At 38.8% G+C, this 16,709-nt stretch overlaps 3 protein-coding genes across 3 annotated transcripts; all 3 read right to left on the minus strand.

The window, feature by feature from the left end:
• On the minus strand, positions 666–2,787 carry LOC18789727 (ethylene-responsive transcription factor RAP2-3). The gene is made up of 2 exons (XM_007222588.2): positions 2,448–2,787; positions 666–1,655 (listed from the first exon to the last, which is right to left on the minus strand). Exons 1-2 carry the CDS (start codon positions 2,770–2,772, stop codon positions 1,000–1,002), a joined length of 981 nt encoding a protein of 326 aa, XP_007222650.1. The 5' UTR covers positions 2,773–2,787; the 3' UTR covers positions 666–999.
• Positions 5,420–8,322, minus strand: LOC18789135 (nuclear pore complex protein NUP98A). Its single transcript, XM_007222066.2, has 2 exons — positions 6,667–8,322; positions 5,420–5,920 (listed from the first exon to the last, which is right to left on the minus strand). The coding sequence occupies exons 1-2, from the start codon at positions 7,984–7,986 to the stop codon at positions 5,747–5,749; spliced, it is 1,494 nt and encodes a 497-aa protein (XP_007222128.1). The 5' UTR covers positions 7,987–8,322; the 3' UTR covers positions 5,420–5,746.
• LOC18788641 (multiple organellar RNA editing factor 3, mitochondrial) lies at positions 9,247–11,080 on the minus strand. Its single transcript, XM_007223646.2, has 4 exons — positions 10,581–11,080; positions 10,406–10,503; positions 9,859–9,924; positions 9,247–9,750 (listed from the first exon to the last, which is right to left on the minus strand). Exons 1-4 carry the CDS (start codon positions 10,946–10,948, stop codon positions 9,488–9,490), a joined length of 795 nt encoding a protein of 264 aa, XP_007223708.1. The 5' UTR covers positions 10,949–11,080; the 3' UTR covers positions 9,247–9,487.

Below are 16,709 nucleotides of genomic sequence, written 5' to 3' on the forward strand. Positions count from 1 at the left end.
CAGATAATACATCCTCTTTTTTAGCACAACTATCCATTATATAGTACGACACTGTGTGTGCACGCGAATCTTGATAATTTATATTGGAAAAATATAAAGAGGTAAACATAAGTAAAATATTAAAATATTTGATTTTCTGTTGAAATCCTAGTCTAGTTTTGCCTCTTTTTTCCTCTTCCCTAAGCTATGTGATGTGTGGAGACAGTTTTATTAATTAGCTTTAAGCATCTCCTAGGTAGGTTTCATTTTCATTATAATTGTGTATAAATATAAATTGTTGACAGTACGAAACTCCTTCGATATGATCAAAGGATTACCATAATTGATCATCTCAATACTATTGTTTATGCATATATATATATATCATATATTCCAACTTAGCTAGGTCCAACAAATAAGACAAAAATTTAGATACATACCCCCCATCTTAATTCTGATGCCATACATTATATATATATATATATTTATTTCACTCATGCATATTCTATAATTGTTCTCGCATAGAATAATAATAATAATAATAATAAGAAACTGCAAATTATTATAATTATACCTAGGCAGGAGGCAGGCAGGCATCAGATTCAGATGCATGAACCGACATGGGATGGGAGCACAACCAAAGCTTAATTTGCCAAACAAACGCAGACGCCCGGCAACAAGAACGGTGATGCGATACGCATGCAAACACACACGCTTCTTTATTCTTATTCATAATATAAACTCAACTCTCACAAATAATTTACCAAAGTAGTTACTTGCTATATATATATATATTAAAAATACATAAATACCAAAGCAGCTCACATACATAATACATTACATACGCTCGCTCTCTCGCTCTCTCGCTCTCAAACAAACAAACACACGCAGTCGCAGTCGCAGTCGCAGTCCCAGTCAAAGACTCAAACACACAGAGTCTCTTCCACACGCAATGTAAACCCCTACACATATAATATTATAATTATATGGAGAGAGCTTAGCCACTACAGCTTTGTTCCTTTAATACAGCTGCTGACCCTGCTGCTGCTGCTGCTGCTGCTGATGATGATGATGTGTCACCAGGTCACCTAGCATCCACAGGTCCAACGAGTTGTTCGACTCACCACCACCCCTTCCATTCACCTCACTCGGCTCCTCCTCATCCAGACCCAGGAACGATTCCAAGCTCGATATCTGCTCCTTCAGCTCATACTCACCACCCACCTCCTTCTTTCCATAAATCTCGCCACCCTCAAACGGATCACAGTTACAATAATTTCCACTGCTCCCCAAACTCGACTGAGTCGACTCGGCTGGACCAACAACGCACCGCTTCTTCAAAGGCGGTGTTGCAGGAGCTGGAACTGAAGAAGGCGGTAATTCCGGAAAGTTGAGCTTGGCTTTGCCGCCTCTGATGCGCCTGGCGGCGTCGTCGTAGGCTCTGGCGGCTTCCTCAGCTGTGTTGTAAGTGCCTAGCCACACCCGGACGCCTTTCTGCGGATCACGAATCTCTGCTGCCCATTTGCCCCACGGCCTCTGCCTTATTCCTCTGTACACGTTTTTCCTCACTCTCTTATTCTTATCACTAGCCTTGCCCACCTCCTCCTCCTTCTGTGCACCTGCACCTGCACCTGCACCTGGGCTCGTCTTCTTGGGCTTCTCGCTTGTCCCTGCTCCTATTGCATCACAGCAATCACGGTTTCCATGATCACAAAATTATTCTTGTATAGAACATGATATATCATATCATATATGGAATATAATATAACTTTTATGATCTTATTCTTGGCACATATATATATATATATATTTACACAAAGGCGATGGGATTTTATTGATAATTATGAAAGATACAAGTATCAAAAATCAGGCTAAGTCGTAAAGATTAGGCGAGTATCACTACATCAAACGGGCGTTTTGACGTTAGACTACCTAACTAGCCTACTCTCTCAACCGCATACGGAAGAAGAAACCAGCACAGGTTTTATTTTATGTTTAATAAAGACAACTAACTAGCTAGAATTTTGTTGTTGTAATTCTTCCTACAATTTAGTAATTGATGCTCTTTAATTCTTTATCAAACACCTTACTTGTATGTAAGTAATTAATTGCAAAATCTGACTTCGGTCAAAATCAATAACTTACCTTTCCTAATTATTACTAGTGCAACTGCCAGCTTCAAGTTCAACGGAAGAAGAGAAAAAAAATAAATAAAACAAAAACAAAGAGCCCAAGTTTTATTTTTAAAAGAGAAAAAAAAAAAAAACCTCACTAGAGAAAATCTTGTGAAAATCTAAATCCAAAGAGCTCCCAGATAAAATAAAATAAAAACATCATGCAGAAGCATAGAAAACGAAAACCAACAACTCAGCAACCAGCAGACTAATTTCAAGATTTTTTTTTAAAAAAAAAAAAAAGCAAGCAGAGCCTTTTTAGATAAGACCAGGAAGGAAAATGCCTGTAGATACCTTTAGAGAGAGGTATTTTGGGCTTCTGAGCGATGCTCTTGTTGTTCTGCTGATGCTCAAACTGGTCCTTCTTGTTGTTGTTGTTGGAGGAGGAGGAGTGGTCTAAGCCAAGGAGGTCAGAGATGGTGTCGAACTCGGACCAGAGGTCCTCCGCCGTCAGCGTCCGGCCGCGCTTGGCGGAGATGAAGTCGGAAATGATAGCGCCACCACACATGTTGTTGATATTGCCACTTGCAGGAGGAGTAACTTCAACACAAAAGAGAGGCTTCGCATGACATAAAACACACACACACACAAAGAGAGTAGTCGCTCTTCGGCTCTCCATTTATAGACAACCGTCGGTTACAAGCAAACTTTTTCACGTGAAGACAAAACCACAGTAAGCCTTTTTTAGTGGGCCTTCTTTTTTTGGGCAGGGCCTGTGATCGGACGGTGCAGAAATGTTTGATGCAAAAAGGGAAAGGCCCGGTAGGAAAAAGTGAAGGAATCAAAAGAGGGACTGGGGAGATGCGTGGGTCTACAGGATAAAGGTTAGGGGTGAATTGATGGCGACCGTACGATTGGGGGTGAGGGGCCGCTGGGGAGCAAGTTGGACTGAGAGATTGATGACGTGGTGGATTTTAAGTTCGACAGTCACACACGACGGTAAAAAAACTGTTACTTTAGTTTGGCTCGGTCTGTGAAGAAGTGTAACGCGAGCGTCAGAGTTGGTTCCAAAATTTAACGGTTGAGCTGAAGGCCTCGCGCTTGCGCTTTTGTCTTTTGGAGTGACACTGTTGGTAAATGACCCCAAGGTTTGTGCTAATTACAATCTTGGCGTCAGGAATTTTTGGGGTTGCTTGTATGTGTGTTTGTATTTGTGTTTTGGCTACATGAAGTCCACAAGTTTTTAAAGATTTTCAACTCGTAAAAGAAAGAAGAAGCTTTTTTTAGACTTTTGGCAAAAGATGGTTGTCTAATGGTGGAGTCCTATTTGTTTGTGCTATCTTGTTGTCTTTAGGCACCCTTTTAAAGGAGTGCAAGAAGTTTCTGGAGAAGTGTATCTAGCGTTATCTATCATATCATGAGTAAGACTCAACTCACAATATTGATAGTAGGGTAATGTTTCCGCTTCTTCCATAAACTTTTTCATTATGCAATATGATTTGATGCTTGAGCCTGTCTTGTAGGACACCCTTTAAAAATGACCTAAATAAAAAATAAAGCAAATTACAAGTTGTTTAGTTATCTAACTGATATAAAATAAATAGAAGAACACAATGTTTTGATTAAATACTAAATTATCACACTATTTATCAAATATATAAGTTGTAACCCAAAACAAAACAAAGGTCTTATATAAAGCCCGCACTATAAAATTCTTGCTCATTATAACCTTTCATTATAGATTCTTTTTTTATTTATTTATTTAGAGGACCTTTCCTATTGAAAGGAGCGATAGCATATTAAACTCACACACACAACACAGATGCTAGAACTCGAACCCAAAACCTGCCTGATGAAGTAAATATTCCAAATCACTACACTAGCGAGTCCTTTGCTCATTATAGCCTCCTTGATATGATATAATGCGTTACAAAAGAGTGGGGTAAGCCAATAATGTGGAGCTAGGGCCCAAGGGAATAGGGATGGGCTTAATTGCCTGGGAAAGGCAAAGCAGGGACCACCAGGCCCAAGGTTAAGCTGGCAATTTATATCTGTGGCACAGCAGAAGATATTATTCATGGAGGATAGAATTTCGTCATCCAAAGCCAGAAGGGCATAACATGGCAGGCTTTTAAGCAGCAGCTAAGTTGCAAAGTAACTCTTTCTGTTTCTTTACCCCTCCCTAACAAGGAAAATACTTCTCTTTTTATCAGATAAGTAGGAATTTTTACATTCATGTCGATAATAGTGTGATATGTGTGTAAAAGTTTTTTTGTTTTTGTTTTTGTGTGTGTGTTTTTGATGAATTATTTTTGCATATGTGTTAAACTGTAATTCGCAAGAAGGAGGAATATCTCTGTACCATTAAAGAAGCAAGTAGTATTCCCTAACAGACAAAAAAAAAACCCCCAAAAAAAAAAAAAACAAAAAAACACCTCACTCACATGTCACCCTCTTTTAAGCTTCCATTATCATCAATTATTTTATTGCATATACTTGCTGGTACACAATTTAATGAGGCCTATCAATTGAAGACAACCCAGAAGAGAAGATATTTTTTTTAACCAAGAGGGGTAGAGAGGGGTAGATGAAGTCCTTAGTCTGACGTTTCAATTGAATGATATTTATACCATTTCTTTATGACGTTTGGCTACCGGTAGAAACTTAAATGTCTCTTTGTTTATGCTCAGAGGCTGAGAGTGGCTTTGAAATTGGGAAAATCATGATCATAACATAACTGCATCAAACAAGACAAAAGGATTTGAAACAATGGTCCTTTTTCTTTCTTCCCAACTGGGTGTGGTGGTGGTTGATCTTTAAATCAGGGCTGCAATCTTTTCATATTATTTTCTTTTATTTTTTAAACAATTCCCTTGTACATATGCAGGCTAAACACTAAACCATGAGCATGGATTTATATATATATATATATATATTCAAATTCATGTATGTGACGACAATCATACAAGTTAGTTCAATCAAGCTTCTTCAATCCTCATGATTTTGATCAATCTAAGGAACTAGTTGCACATATTTATATGTATATATGCATGCAAGTTGCAAAACGGCATTATTCATCCACTTCTGAGTACCTACCGACTTTTCTACTCTCAGGAAAGTACAACTAAAATTACGCATTATCTCATAGATAAGATTGCAACAATTTTGACCAAAAAGAGAAAAAAGATTGCAACATGGTTCTGCAACAAATTAAAGTACCACTCAACAGAAGCAGAATCTATGCTGACGTCTATTTGGACGCTTGATTTAGAGTGCCAAGCATGCCCATGATTCTGAGAAAGAAAAGAAAAAGAAAAGAAAAGAAAAAAACCAAATGATAACAGGACTCACCAGATCAACAAACAAATAACAGCACGAGTGCCTCCCTCACATTTGGAAGACAAGGTACATTGCAATTCAATCTTTCAATTCCAACACCACTCTCAAGTAAGTAACAAAGAACCATTTCCAAATTCCAGTCACAAGCAACAGAAGAAACGGAATACACCAGCATACACGTGAAACTATCGGGAAGGACAAGTATCAAGTAAAATATTATAATTCCCCAGAAATCTATCATGGTAACAGGGGAGGGGAGAGGGCATCAATCAACCCAAATGAATGAACTAGTATTATCAAGTTTCAAAAATCCTCTAGTCTGCCATTTGTGTCAAGCGGTGAATGGTGCTTCTTGCAACCCTGTTACTAGGATCAAACCTCAGAACTGTCCTCAGATCCTCTGCCCCAAGTCTGTACTTTTCCATACTTTCATACAAGAGCGCACGCTGTACGAGAACAGATATGTTTGCATCATCTTGTTCTAGAACCTGCAGAGGATGAACATATCTATGAACTCTCTTCTAGGGAGAAATAAAGGAGAAGGAAAACATAATCTCATCAAGTTCAAACTGATCAACAGCCTTGATAAGCGGAAAAAGTAATTGTAAAAAATGAATTTGTGCACTGTGTCTAGCAGAGCCAATGAGCCATACATCTACGTGCACTGCTGAACTGATTGGGACCATTTGAAAACATTTCTTTTACTACATCAATCTACCATGTTCAATAAAAAAAAGGCTAGAGAAAAGGAAAATGGTATTTTAATTTGAAAGAAACAGATGAAGAACAGGGTGGGAGGGTGGCACCAACAAGGCCAAAATAGCAAGTCTGACTTTTAGTTGGTCTCTAAGTAGGGATGGCTAATACGTAAACTTGTTGTGCTAATTCTCCCTTTTCTTTTGACTTTCAAGAGGAGTTCAACTAGGATCTGCTCTTCACCATATCCCACCACATGCAAAATTGAGATAAGGCTATGAGCAAGTATTTAACAAATATTCCTTTTCTGCAAACATTTCCTTGCCCTACCTCTGTTGGATCTAATTGCTAATTAAAAATAGCCAGCTTATTCAAGTAGCTTATACAGATGTGCAGCTCTTACAACTTTAGGCCAACAGCATTAACAACGAAATTTTTAATCGCACAAATTGAAAACTTGAAATGTGCATAAATTGTAGAATGTAAAGGAAAATTTTAAGATATCTAAACAGATTAAAAAGAAAAGCAATCAGGATACCTTTGTGCAGTCTGCCACGGCTTTTTTATACTCTCCTACTTCTTTGTAACATGAAGCCCTGCTTGACAAGACCTCTGCAACAGCAGAGCTATCAGCTGATTTCTCAAGAAGAACTACAGCCCAAGAAAGCCACTTAATAGCATCAGGATACTGCCCTTGCTTGTAATTATCCATTCCTTTGTTCTTTGCTACTGAAGCTGACACCCCAGCAGGAGGAGGTGGAAGACCCTCAAGCTCAGTTGTCGAACCACCCACATCATGTCCTCCTCCAAACTCTGTCCCCCAGTCATCAATGTCAGAGGATTGCTGCACTCCAACTCCATTATTTGCTGTTGCAGCACCTCTAGCTGAACCCGATGATGGGACAAATAAAGTGTCGAAGGGATCACTACTAGTAGACTGAACAGGGTTCGGGTTCGGTGAAATCCCAAAATCCCCAAAGCCAGAACCCGAGTTTGACCCCATAAAACTGTTATCATTCGAGGTGAAGCCACTAGACGCAAATGTAGCAGTGGTGGTGCTTGGCTTTGGAGCATTCTGAAAATCTCCAAAAGCATCATCACTAGGAACACTACTTTTATTGTTACTTTTACTCGATGAATTTATAGTAGCCGATGGTTTTGATGCGAGATCAACCAAAGAACCAAATGGGTCTTTCTTAGAGCTCAATCCGCTGCCAATTCCACCAACACCAACACCGGAACTGACCATATTTCGCAGCGAAGGACCTCCGATGTTTGGACTCTTATTACTATTACCATTAACACTATTGTTGATCGTATTACTAGTATTAAACCCAGTAGAAAAACTCCCAAAATTCCCAGAAGCACCATAATTTGCACCACCACTTTTCACCGAACCATTACCAGTGGCAGGGGTGGTTTTGGGCAACGAATCGGCCACGTTTCCCATGGAAAACGAGCTCTTATTCGAAGCTGGGGTTGCGTTCTTTAAAGGAACGTTGCTATTACTATTGATCTTACCACCCATTGCAGAGCTGACCAAATCTCCGAACAAATTTGGGTTTTTATTGACGACCGCAATCGGGGTGCTCGAAACCGAAGGAGCTGCGGATCCCCAACTCTTGCCGAAGATATCGCCGACCATGGAAGTTGGGGCGTTGGTTAATCCGGGTCGGACCGTCTGGGCCGGAGTCGGCTGGTGAGTCCAGGAGGTGGTTTTGTTGGTCTGGGGTTGCCAGGCGGGTCTGGATTGCCCCGTCGCGGTGGAGGAAAAGGAAGATGTTTTGTTCTTCTGGTCGTTGAGCGATTTGGGTCGGCTCGATCCGAGACCCAGATCGAAGTCGAAGTTGGAATTCATGGTTTGCGATTAAAGTTCTTTACTTTTTGTAATTTTTGGATCAAAGGAAATGAGATCCGATGCGTACCTGAGAGAAACAGAGGTTTTTGAGATCTGTAGATTCCAGAGGCAGAGGCAGAGAGAGCGAGAGAGACAGAGAGAGACAGAGAGGGGTTTGTTTTGTGCCAAATTGACTCGGAAGCTAGCGACAAAATAATACAGTGGAGCGGGGTGAGGAAGAACTAGAATATTGTTTTCATTTTCTTTTTGGTGCCAATTTGTCACCTTTCTATTTTGGGTGAGCTTTAACTGCTGAAGCCTGAAATGAGGAAGGTTATTTTGTTTTCCTACCAATTTGCAACTTACATGGCTGTTTTTTGAATCTAGCTAACCAATTGAACCACCTGCTATTCGCTACAACATTTTTGGTGGGTTATTATATGCAATATCAAACATTATATGTGATTTAATTTTCAAAATTGCAGAGGTTATTGTTCCAATGTTTTGTTGTGGATCAAAATATGTAAACGTATACGGTTAATCTTGTCTTAGTTGCACATTGCCAATTGAGTGAGGATTGAACAAGTTTGGGGCAAGTCTTGTCCCTGATTGATTAGCCTTGTTTTCGAGCTAAAGCTAGACATCGAAACTTTGATTTGAAGCTCATAACCCACGAACACATCATTTTGTGCCATATTTCGAAGTCCTACACAGGAGCAAAACCTAGCATCATTTACATATACATCTTTGCACGGAAATTGGGATCTTTCACTGCACTGAAATTTCACCTACTAGGTAATGAAAGAAGCAGTAGTTTCTACCAACCGCAAGGAACAAAATGCACATATTTCCACTACTTTCAACTGACATGAGATGGAAACTTCTCATCTCATACTCAAACAACCCACCAGTTTGTAAATTCCGTACAGAGCATGAGGAAGAAGATGCCTTTTCTTCAACACCTACGATCCATCACGCCTCACATTGGAGAAGCACTTATATCAAACGGGGATAGCACTATTTTGCTTCCTCGGCCAATCACAGCATGCCACGCGTGATTATTTTTCCACTTAGCATACCGTGATTGGCCAAGGATAGCAAAACAGTGTTATCCCCATTTCATACAGCTGAAGTACCTTTTCCATGACAAAGTCCCAAAGCCCACTGGACAAGAGAATACGACGAACATACGTATTTCAATATCTAATAATGTATGTAAAGAAGGCAACATACAGATTGACTTAAACAAACATGAGCCAAATACCAGATAGACTCAATAGATAATTGTAGAGTAAAAATTCATTCTAATACTCGCTGATCTTGAGTGCATAAACTCAACATAAATAAACATGAGCCAAATACCAGATAGTGTTCAAAGGAAGAAATCCCAAAATGGAACAACACAGATATTCACATTTCTTACTTCATAAGTTTGTCGTGAAACATAGAAAATGCCAAGTTGTCATTCATCATAAGAAATATTATAGGGAGTTCTGAGAATTTGCAACTATATTTTGAATCCTTAAACATTGCCCCTATTAAACTCTCCTTGGTTCCTGGTGGAACCTGTCCCTCCACCTTGAGTGGAACTTTGTGTTGTTTGCTGCACAGGCTCTCTCCTGTCCTGGCCCAAGCTCTGTCCTTGCATTGGCTCTCTCCTTTCAACCTGCATTGTCTCCCGACGCCTATCATATCGTGGACGAGGCCTGTTTCTAGTTTGCTGTTGCCTTTCATTGTACCTATACTGTGGTCTTGGGATGACTTTCCCATCGATATATAGATCCCCTAGAAGTGGTGCAGAGAAAGATAAATTAAACAAAACAAATACAATAACAATTAGCAAGGTAAAAATTGATAATTTATAAATGAGTTTAAGTTTCGCACTCTACCCACCTCCATAATCTTTGTTGGGAACATCGAGATATGAATCCGGCAAAACCCAGAGAACACCAGGCAACCCTATTTAAGAGGAACAATAGAATAACACATCAAATTGTATATCAACGCAAAAATTGGAACCAACAGGAGCTGGAAAACCATCAAACAAAAAACAAGCCGGAAAACCATCATATTCAACCGAAAGTTACAGAGTTGAAGCCAATACATGTCAAAAGCAACTCTTCAACCTCTTAAATCCTAAACCCTTAGTATCTAATTGTGATTCAATCAGAAAGCCATAATTCATAAAGAGAACTATACTTTAACTCTTAAACCCATACTCTCAATGAAATTCAAACAAACAACCATAATCCATAAAATAAAAAAAATAAAAAAAAGCTTTTTCAGACGAAATAACCGGACTTCATAAGAAGAAAAATGCTTTACTCCTTAAACCTTGACCCTTAGTCACTTAACACAAAGAAATACCTAAAATTCATAGCAAGCAAAGCTTGAAAATCCAAACCTTAAACCCCAAAATCCAGAACCCAGAAACGATTACCTTTGACCTTCAGAGAAAGCTCTTCAGAAATCAAAGCACCAAATCCAGTATACGTCGTGGTAGAAACAGAGTATATCTTCTTCTTCGCCTCCTCCTCACTAAAACCCAAAGCCATCAAAATCCAAAAAAAAAGAAGGGGAAAAACCCGAATTAAGGAAATGGGTCAAGTTGGTACCTTCCGAGAACGGTGGCTAGGGTTTTGACGTAGGAATTGATCATCTCCTCCTCGGAGGGCTTTGGGTCGTCGTACTCCATGACAATGAGCCAGTGCTCGTAGTCGCAGCCATCGAGGAGGATGGTCTCCTTGGGCGGCCGGTTACTCCAGTTTGGAGTCGCGTCGTTCAGGGGCGAGTAACCCTGCCCTGAATGCTTGGACCGGTACGTGATGTTCACCAGGTCGGGTAGGAGCTGGGTTTGCTGTTTGTTGAGAAGAGCCACAGCGAAGCGAGAGCGAGAAGAGAAGGATTTTGAGCAGGTATGAGTTGAAGCGAGGGTTCGGCTGAGGGCTGAGGCTAATGTGCGCCGGGCGGCCGCGTATGCCATTTCGCAATTTCTCTGTCGCTCTCTTGACCTTGTGAAACTGTCGACACTCAGATGATTTCGTGAGTGAATGTGACTCTCATTTCTAAAGTTCTTCACGGGAAAACGGCGTCGTTTCGTTAAGCTTTTGCACCTCAAACCCTTAGGTCCCGTTTGATTCACGGAATAGATTTGAGGGGAAATCATTTTCCAATGAATGGGAATGAAAGATTCCTTTCCCACGTTTGGTAATGTCGGGAAAGTAATCGAGAGATTTCACTTTGTTTCATTTCCCATGTTTGTTTTGAGTAAAAATGAAAAACAAAGTTTGTATAATTTTTTAATTATACCCATATTAAATCAAATAAAAAAAGAATGCATTTAATGATACGTTGTAATTATAAATTGTTCATAGGGACAAAATAGTCATGAAAATTGTGCATTGAATGTTGACTCATTTTTCCAAACTTTCCCATGATGAAGGAAAACAAAACTCAAATTAAGAGGAGGGCTTCACTTTCCCCCATACTTTCTCATGTGCCAGGCAACCATTTTCTATGCTTGGACCTACCAAACATAGGAAAATAATTGAATTCCCATTTCCAAGCCTCCTTTCCCATGAACCAAATGGAGCCTTAAGGGCTAACGACAAAAGACCTCTGATGGTTTGGGTTTATTCTCAATATAGATCATAAGGTTTCAATTTCATTAATTTACGTCCCAATGTTTTCAAATTTGACCAATTTAAGGGGGGGTGTATTCAATTAGGATTATAAAGCGTTTAAAAAGATTTTAAAAATCCGGGTGTATTCAATTTGGATTTATACAAACTTCATGGGAACTTCGAAGTTAAGCGAGTTGAGGCTAGAGCAATCTCAGGATGAGTGACCCGCTAGGAAGTTGCTTGTGAGTTCCTAGAAACAAAACCGTGAGGGCAGAGAGGGGGGCCCAAAGCGGACAATATCGTGCTACGGCAGAGCCGATCCCGGGATGTGACACTGGGTGTATTCAATTCGGACTTATATGAACTTTTAAAAAGTCCATTCAAATATGGGTGTATTCAATTAGGAAGAGTTATAAATAACAAAGACAAAAATAAATCCAACCTCTCTCCCAAGTATTTCATCAGACATTTTTCTCTTGCCCTAGCTTTTCTCTCTGCAAAGACGAATAGCTTCCTTCATCCATCTGTGGAGGTATGCTCCCTATTTTTTCTTTGATCAATACCTTGTTGGGTTTTCTTTTTCCATGATTTTTTCTTCACCGTGTTTTTCTTGTTATTAGGTTTATGCTTGTTACTAGGGTTTATGCTTGTTTACTACTTTTTCTTTTGAAATATCTATATATGACTAGATAGAAAATTGAAATAATTGACAACCTTTCTATAATCGAACAAAAAAACTGAGACAAATATAAATGAACATTAAAAAAACAAAAATCCAAAAATTTCAACTTTTAAATGCTGTTTTGGAAGCCTAAACGACCTCAAATTCCCAAAATCTACCATATGTCATAACAAAGTAATGAGTTTGACTCGTGGCGTCGTTCTCTTTTCAGAAAGGTATCATACACCCTAATCAAAGTTCGGACGCCAAATCTGTAAATTCCTGCTGCGTCCTTTTTCCATTCAACATAAGATGTGTCATGTTTAATCTATGGTTGATGACGTACATTTTTTTGTATATTTTTTATGTTGTATTTTGTGATTGACATGATAAAATTCATAGCTACACTCAAATGGAGTCTGAAAATACACAACAAGTAAATGGAAAAGGAAAGAGCAAACAAGATTATAATGCTTAGACTGTGGAAGGGAGTAGAATGTTGTTGCAACTCATGGTTGATGCTGCAAGCAGTGGATGGCGTGATGCTAATGGAATGCTAAGCAAGGCAACTGTAGAAACCAAAATACTTCCCAAGATTAATGAAAAACTCAGGTGTCACAAAACCTATTCTCAATACTAGAGTCAGCTGAAGTACTTTAAAAGAGAATACCAAAAATATTCACAGCTTCTCCGTCACAGCTCTGGGTTTGGGTGGGATCCAACCACAAAGAAATTCACTACTCCTAAAGAAGTTTGGAAAGACTACTTTAAGGTTAGGTTATTAAATTTTCTTTAAATAATTCCGTTTGGTAACTTGAATACATAATCTATTAAATAATTATTTTATTATTATTATTTTTGTTATAGTCCCACCCAAAAGGCACTAGTATTTAAACAAAAACTTGTGATGACTATGAGGATCTGCAAATTGTAATTGGGAATGCAACTACTATTGGAAGAAACTCATTAGGATTGGGTGATGATACTGATGCAAGAATTTCTAGGGCGGAAGATAGACATGTTGGAATAGAGGACTTTGTCTTTGATGATGAAAGTTAGGCTTTTATACCAAATCATAATGAACCACCACACCAAGATCCATCACTCGGACATTCTTCTTCATCCTTCCTTTTTCAGGCCACTAATTGTGAAGGTCCCTCAGAAAGCTGAAGCCAGAGAAAACGAAATATAACAGATTTGGAAGGGAATGCTATCTCAAATGAGACCACCCAGCAAGCTATGAGAAGAATTAGCCATAGCATTGATTCAATTGCCACTGACTTCCGGGGAGTCCATAACCTATTGGCAAAAAAGGTAAAAAAAAGAGAGCAGCAAAGTTATATGTGGGATGCCATTAAGGAGACCCTAAATTTGGATGAACGTGCTTGTTACAAAGCGCTCTCTTTGTTGAATACTAACACAAAAAAGGATGCATTTTTGAAAATGTCTTATGAGGAGCGCTCAAATTGGATATCCTACAATTTGGAATGAGTGGGTTTTTTGAGAGTTTTTGAGAACGACTAGTTTGTTTGGAATGATTGGTTTTTGGTATTGTTTTTTGGATGATATTTGGACTATTTGTTTTGTTTATCAAACATTGTTGTTTATGTTTAAATACTCTATTAGTTATTAAATAGTTGATGATGAATTCATCAACTTGTTTTGCTTTTATGAATTATGTTTGTTTGTGCTAAAACTAAACAGATAGAAGTAGAGCTAACTTATAGGTGGAGTGGGGAGTTTGGACCTGAGGAGCCTTCAGTCCGTAGCACCCTTCCTTAAGGCGTAGTGCTGGATTCGGCCTGGAGAAAGAAACGGCAGGTGAGTTCTGGGACACCAGTGTGGCGCCGGCCAAAGACCCTCTGATGCCAAAATTAGTGACTAAGAGTAGTTCTTTTGACACAGTGAAAGCACAAGTCAAGTAAACAGTCTTACCTCTTGGCTGGGCCAAGGGGCTCTATTTATAGAGAGCATTTGTGATGTTCTTAGTACTTAGTTTCGATATGGGACTCGTGGGAGTGTCTTCGACGGTCGACACGTGCCCTGGCAGGTTCTAGAGGACCGGCTGGATGTGCTGACTTGGCGCTTGGCATCATATGCCGAAGGTTGGTGTGGGTGTGTCGGTCGATGGCACTTACCGACTTGACGACCACGTATGACTCGGTAGAATATGCCGATTGACCCTTAGGCATGGGTCACTGAGCTGGTCTCAGCTTTGTTTACATTCCACGTGTCATGTTGTAAGTTGGGGAGGGGGGGTCAGATATGGTACAAACACTGTTTGTAATCTGTTTATTAATTATGTTTGTGACTTTATTATTAATTATGTTTGTAATTTGTTTATTGATTCTGGTTGTGACTTAATTATTAATTATGTTTGTAATTTTTTTATCATTTTATTTAGGCGGTATCAATATATATATATATATAATGGAGGTAGAAGAAATTGAGAGGCAAGAAATTGGGGAGGATGAAGAAATTTATGAAACAATTTGGAATTTATTAATGGCAATTCAAGCAGTAGCTCATGCATTGAATGAGATTATGATGCATAGTGAAGAAATTGAATGTCCATTAACTCGGCGACCAATTACTATGAAGGGATATAATTATATACATCATGTATTCAATGATGATCCAGAGCATTTCCGAGAAAGGTATAGAATGTATGAATTTGCTTTTCGTTAAACATAATTTTATTTCATGTTGTTAAAGGAAAAGATGTTATGAATTTGGTTTTTTATTTCATCTTTTTATATACATCAATGTTACTATATACGTTAACAACATTGAAAGTACTGCGCAAATAGGTACTGTGCATACGAAAAGTACTGTGCATATTTGACACATCATTCATGGTCAAATAGGTACTGTGCATACAAAAAGTACTGTGCATTGACACATCATTCTTGGCTTATACTTTTCATTTTGAACTGTGCATATGTTCTTCCATTGCAAACAAGTACTTTTTGTTTTTGCTTTGGGTAACAAAAACAAATTTGATTGAAAAAATTCAAGTTTCTTTCTTTAAATGACAAGGATGGGGATAAAATGAAATATACTGTCTACATAAGTCTGGAATAAAAGGCTATCAAGTTCTATGAAAGCTTAAGAAAGTTTATTAAAAAAATTATACAGAAGTCTTCTAAAAGTCTATCAAGTTCTATATGAATTATAAAGTTCTATCAAGTTCTATGAAAGCTGGCACTTAAACAAAATCTTTTTAAACGCTCTAGAATACTAATGGAATACACCCCCCTAAGCTATTAAATTGATCGTTTGGTTAGACGTTAATTGATGACGTGTCAACTATGGGACCTACTTACTAACCAATCCCAATATATATATATAATTAGAAGAAAAAAACCTTAAAAAAACCTAGCCTCCTCCTTACCTAGCACCCCCTATTCCCCACCCCATCACGACGACGCCTACTTCCCAACCTCCGTCTCCCACCCTTTCTCCCTCTATCTCATCTCCGTCTCTCAGACCCTCCGTGACACCGTTTCGCTATCCCAGAAATGCCAAACCCCCAATCTCTCCGTCGGCAAGCTCCGCACTCAACGTTGATTCAATCCTCACTCGCCTCCACTACCACGTCGTCAAGATTTTGATCAAGAGTGGCATCCCCCTCGACGCCGAGGTTTGCTCATTAATTAGCAAACCAGTGGCCAATCATGGTAATTATTAGGGGTGGGCACTCAAACAGGCGAACCGAAAATCCGAGCCAAACCGAAAAAAAATCGAGTTGACTAAAAAGTCAACAACTGGTCAAAAACCGAATCGGACCGGTTTCGGATCCAGTTCCATGTCTTCAAAAATTGGACCGGGCCTAACCGAACCGGTCAAATTAAAAATATATATAATTTCAATATATATTTATATTTAATGCTATATTTTTAATTTTACTTAAAAAAAACTAATATTTATCCAAGTTCATTTTCAAAATATCTCTTTTCTAACTTTAATATTTATTTTTATATAAAATTGAATAATTTGTTAATTTTCAAGTAAAATAATAATATTTCATTTGAGAATTGTATTAAAAAATAATTTTTATAATTCAGTTCAAAACCAAACCGAAATCGAAATCGGACCGGAACCGATTCAAACAGAACTGGACAGTTTTTGAATTTTTTTTTATTAAAACCGAACCAAACCGAACCAAACCGGATGAATAGTACCAGATCGGTTCTAATTTGAAGCAAAAACCAGTTCAAACCAAACCGTGCCCACCCCTAGTAATTATTTTTCTTCCAATTTTTTGTGGGTTAATAGTTATACCAGAATATTGCAAAGGTTGGGTGATTCTCTAGATTGTATTGCAGGGGTTGGGCCACCATGTGTGGTTCTGTATTTTTGTTTGTTCTTTGTGATTTTGCTGGGATGGGATTATTGCTCGGGTTGTATGGTCAGGAGTGGGGTGGATCGCGTTGCTGTTTGGTGTGACTTGGTGGGTG

This window comes from Prunus persica, chromosome G1 (assembly GCF_000346465.2).
Source record: "Prunus persica cultivar Lovell chromosome G1, Prunus_persica_NCBIv2, whole genome shotgun sequence".
In the NCBI taxonomy this organism is placed as follows: domain Eukaryota; kingdom Viridiplantae; phylum Streptophyta; class Magnoliopsida; order Rosales; family Rosaceae; genus Prunus; species Prunus persica.

Coding starts and splice junctions, on each gene's coding strand:
- LOC18789727 (XM_007222588.2), bottom strand. CDS start 2,772: ATGGAGAGCCGAAGAGCGACTACTCTCTTTGTGTGTGTGTGTGTTTTA. Junction 1,656..2,447: donor CAAAATACCTCTCTCTAAAG/GTATCTACAGGC, acceptor GTGATGCAATAG/GAGCAGGGACAAGCGAGAAG.
- LOC18788641 (XM_007223646.2), bottom strand. CDS start 10,948: ATGGCATACGCGGCCGCCCGGCGCACATTAGCCTCAGCCCTCAGCCGA. Junction 9,925..10,405: donor GCTTTCTCTGAAGGTCAAAG/GTAATCGTTTCT, acceptor CCTCTTAAATAG/GGTTGCCTGGTGTTCTCTGG. Junction 9,751..9,858: donor TCCCAACAAAGATTATGGAG/GTGGGTAGAGTG, acceptor CACCACTTCTAG/GGGATCTATATATCGATGGG.
- LOC18789135 (XM_007222066.2), bottom strand. CDS start 7,986: ATGAATTCCAACTTCGACTTCGATCTGGGTCTCGGATCGAGCCGACCC. Junction 5,921..6,666: donor CCGTGGCAGACTGCACAAAG/GTATCCTGATTG, acceptor CATCCTCTGCAG/GTTCTAGAACAAGATGATGC.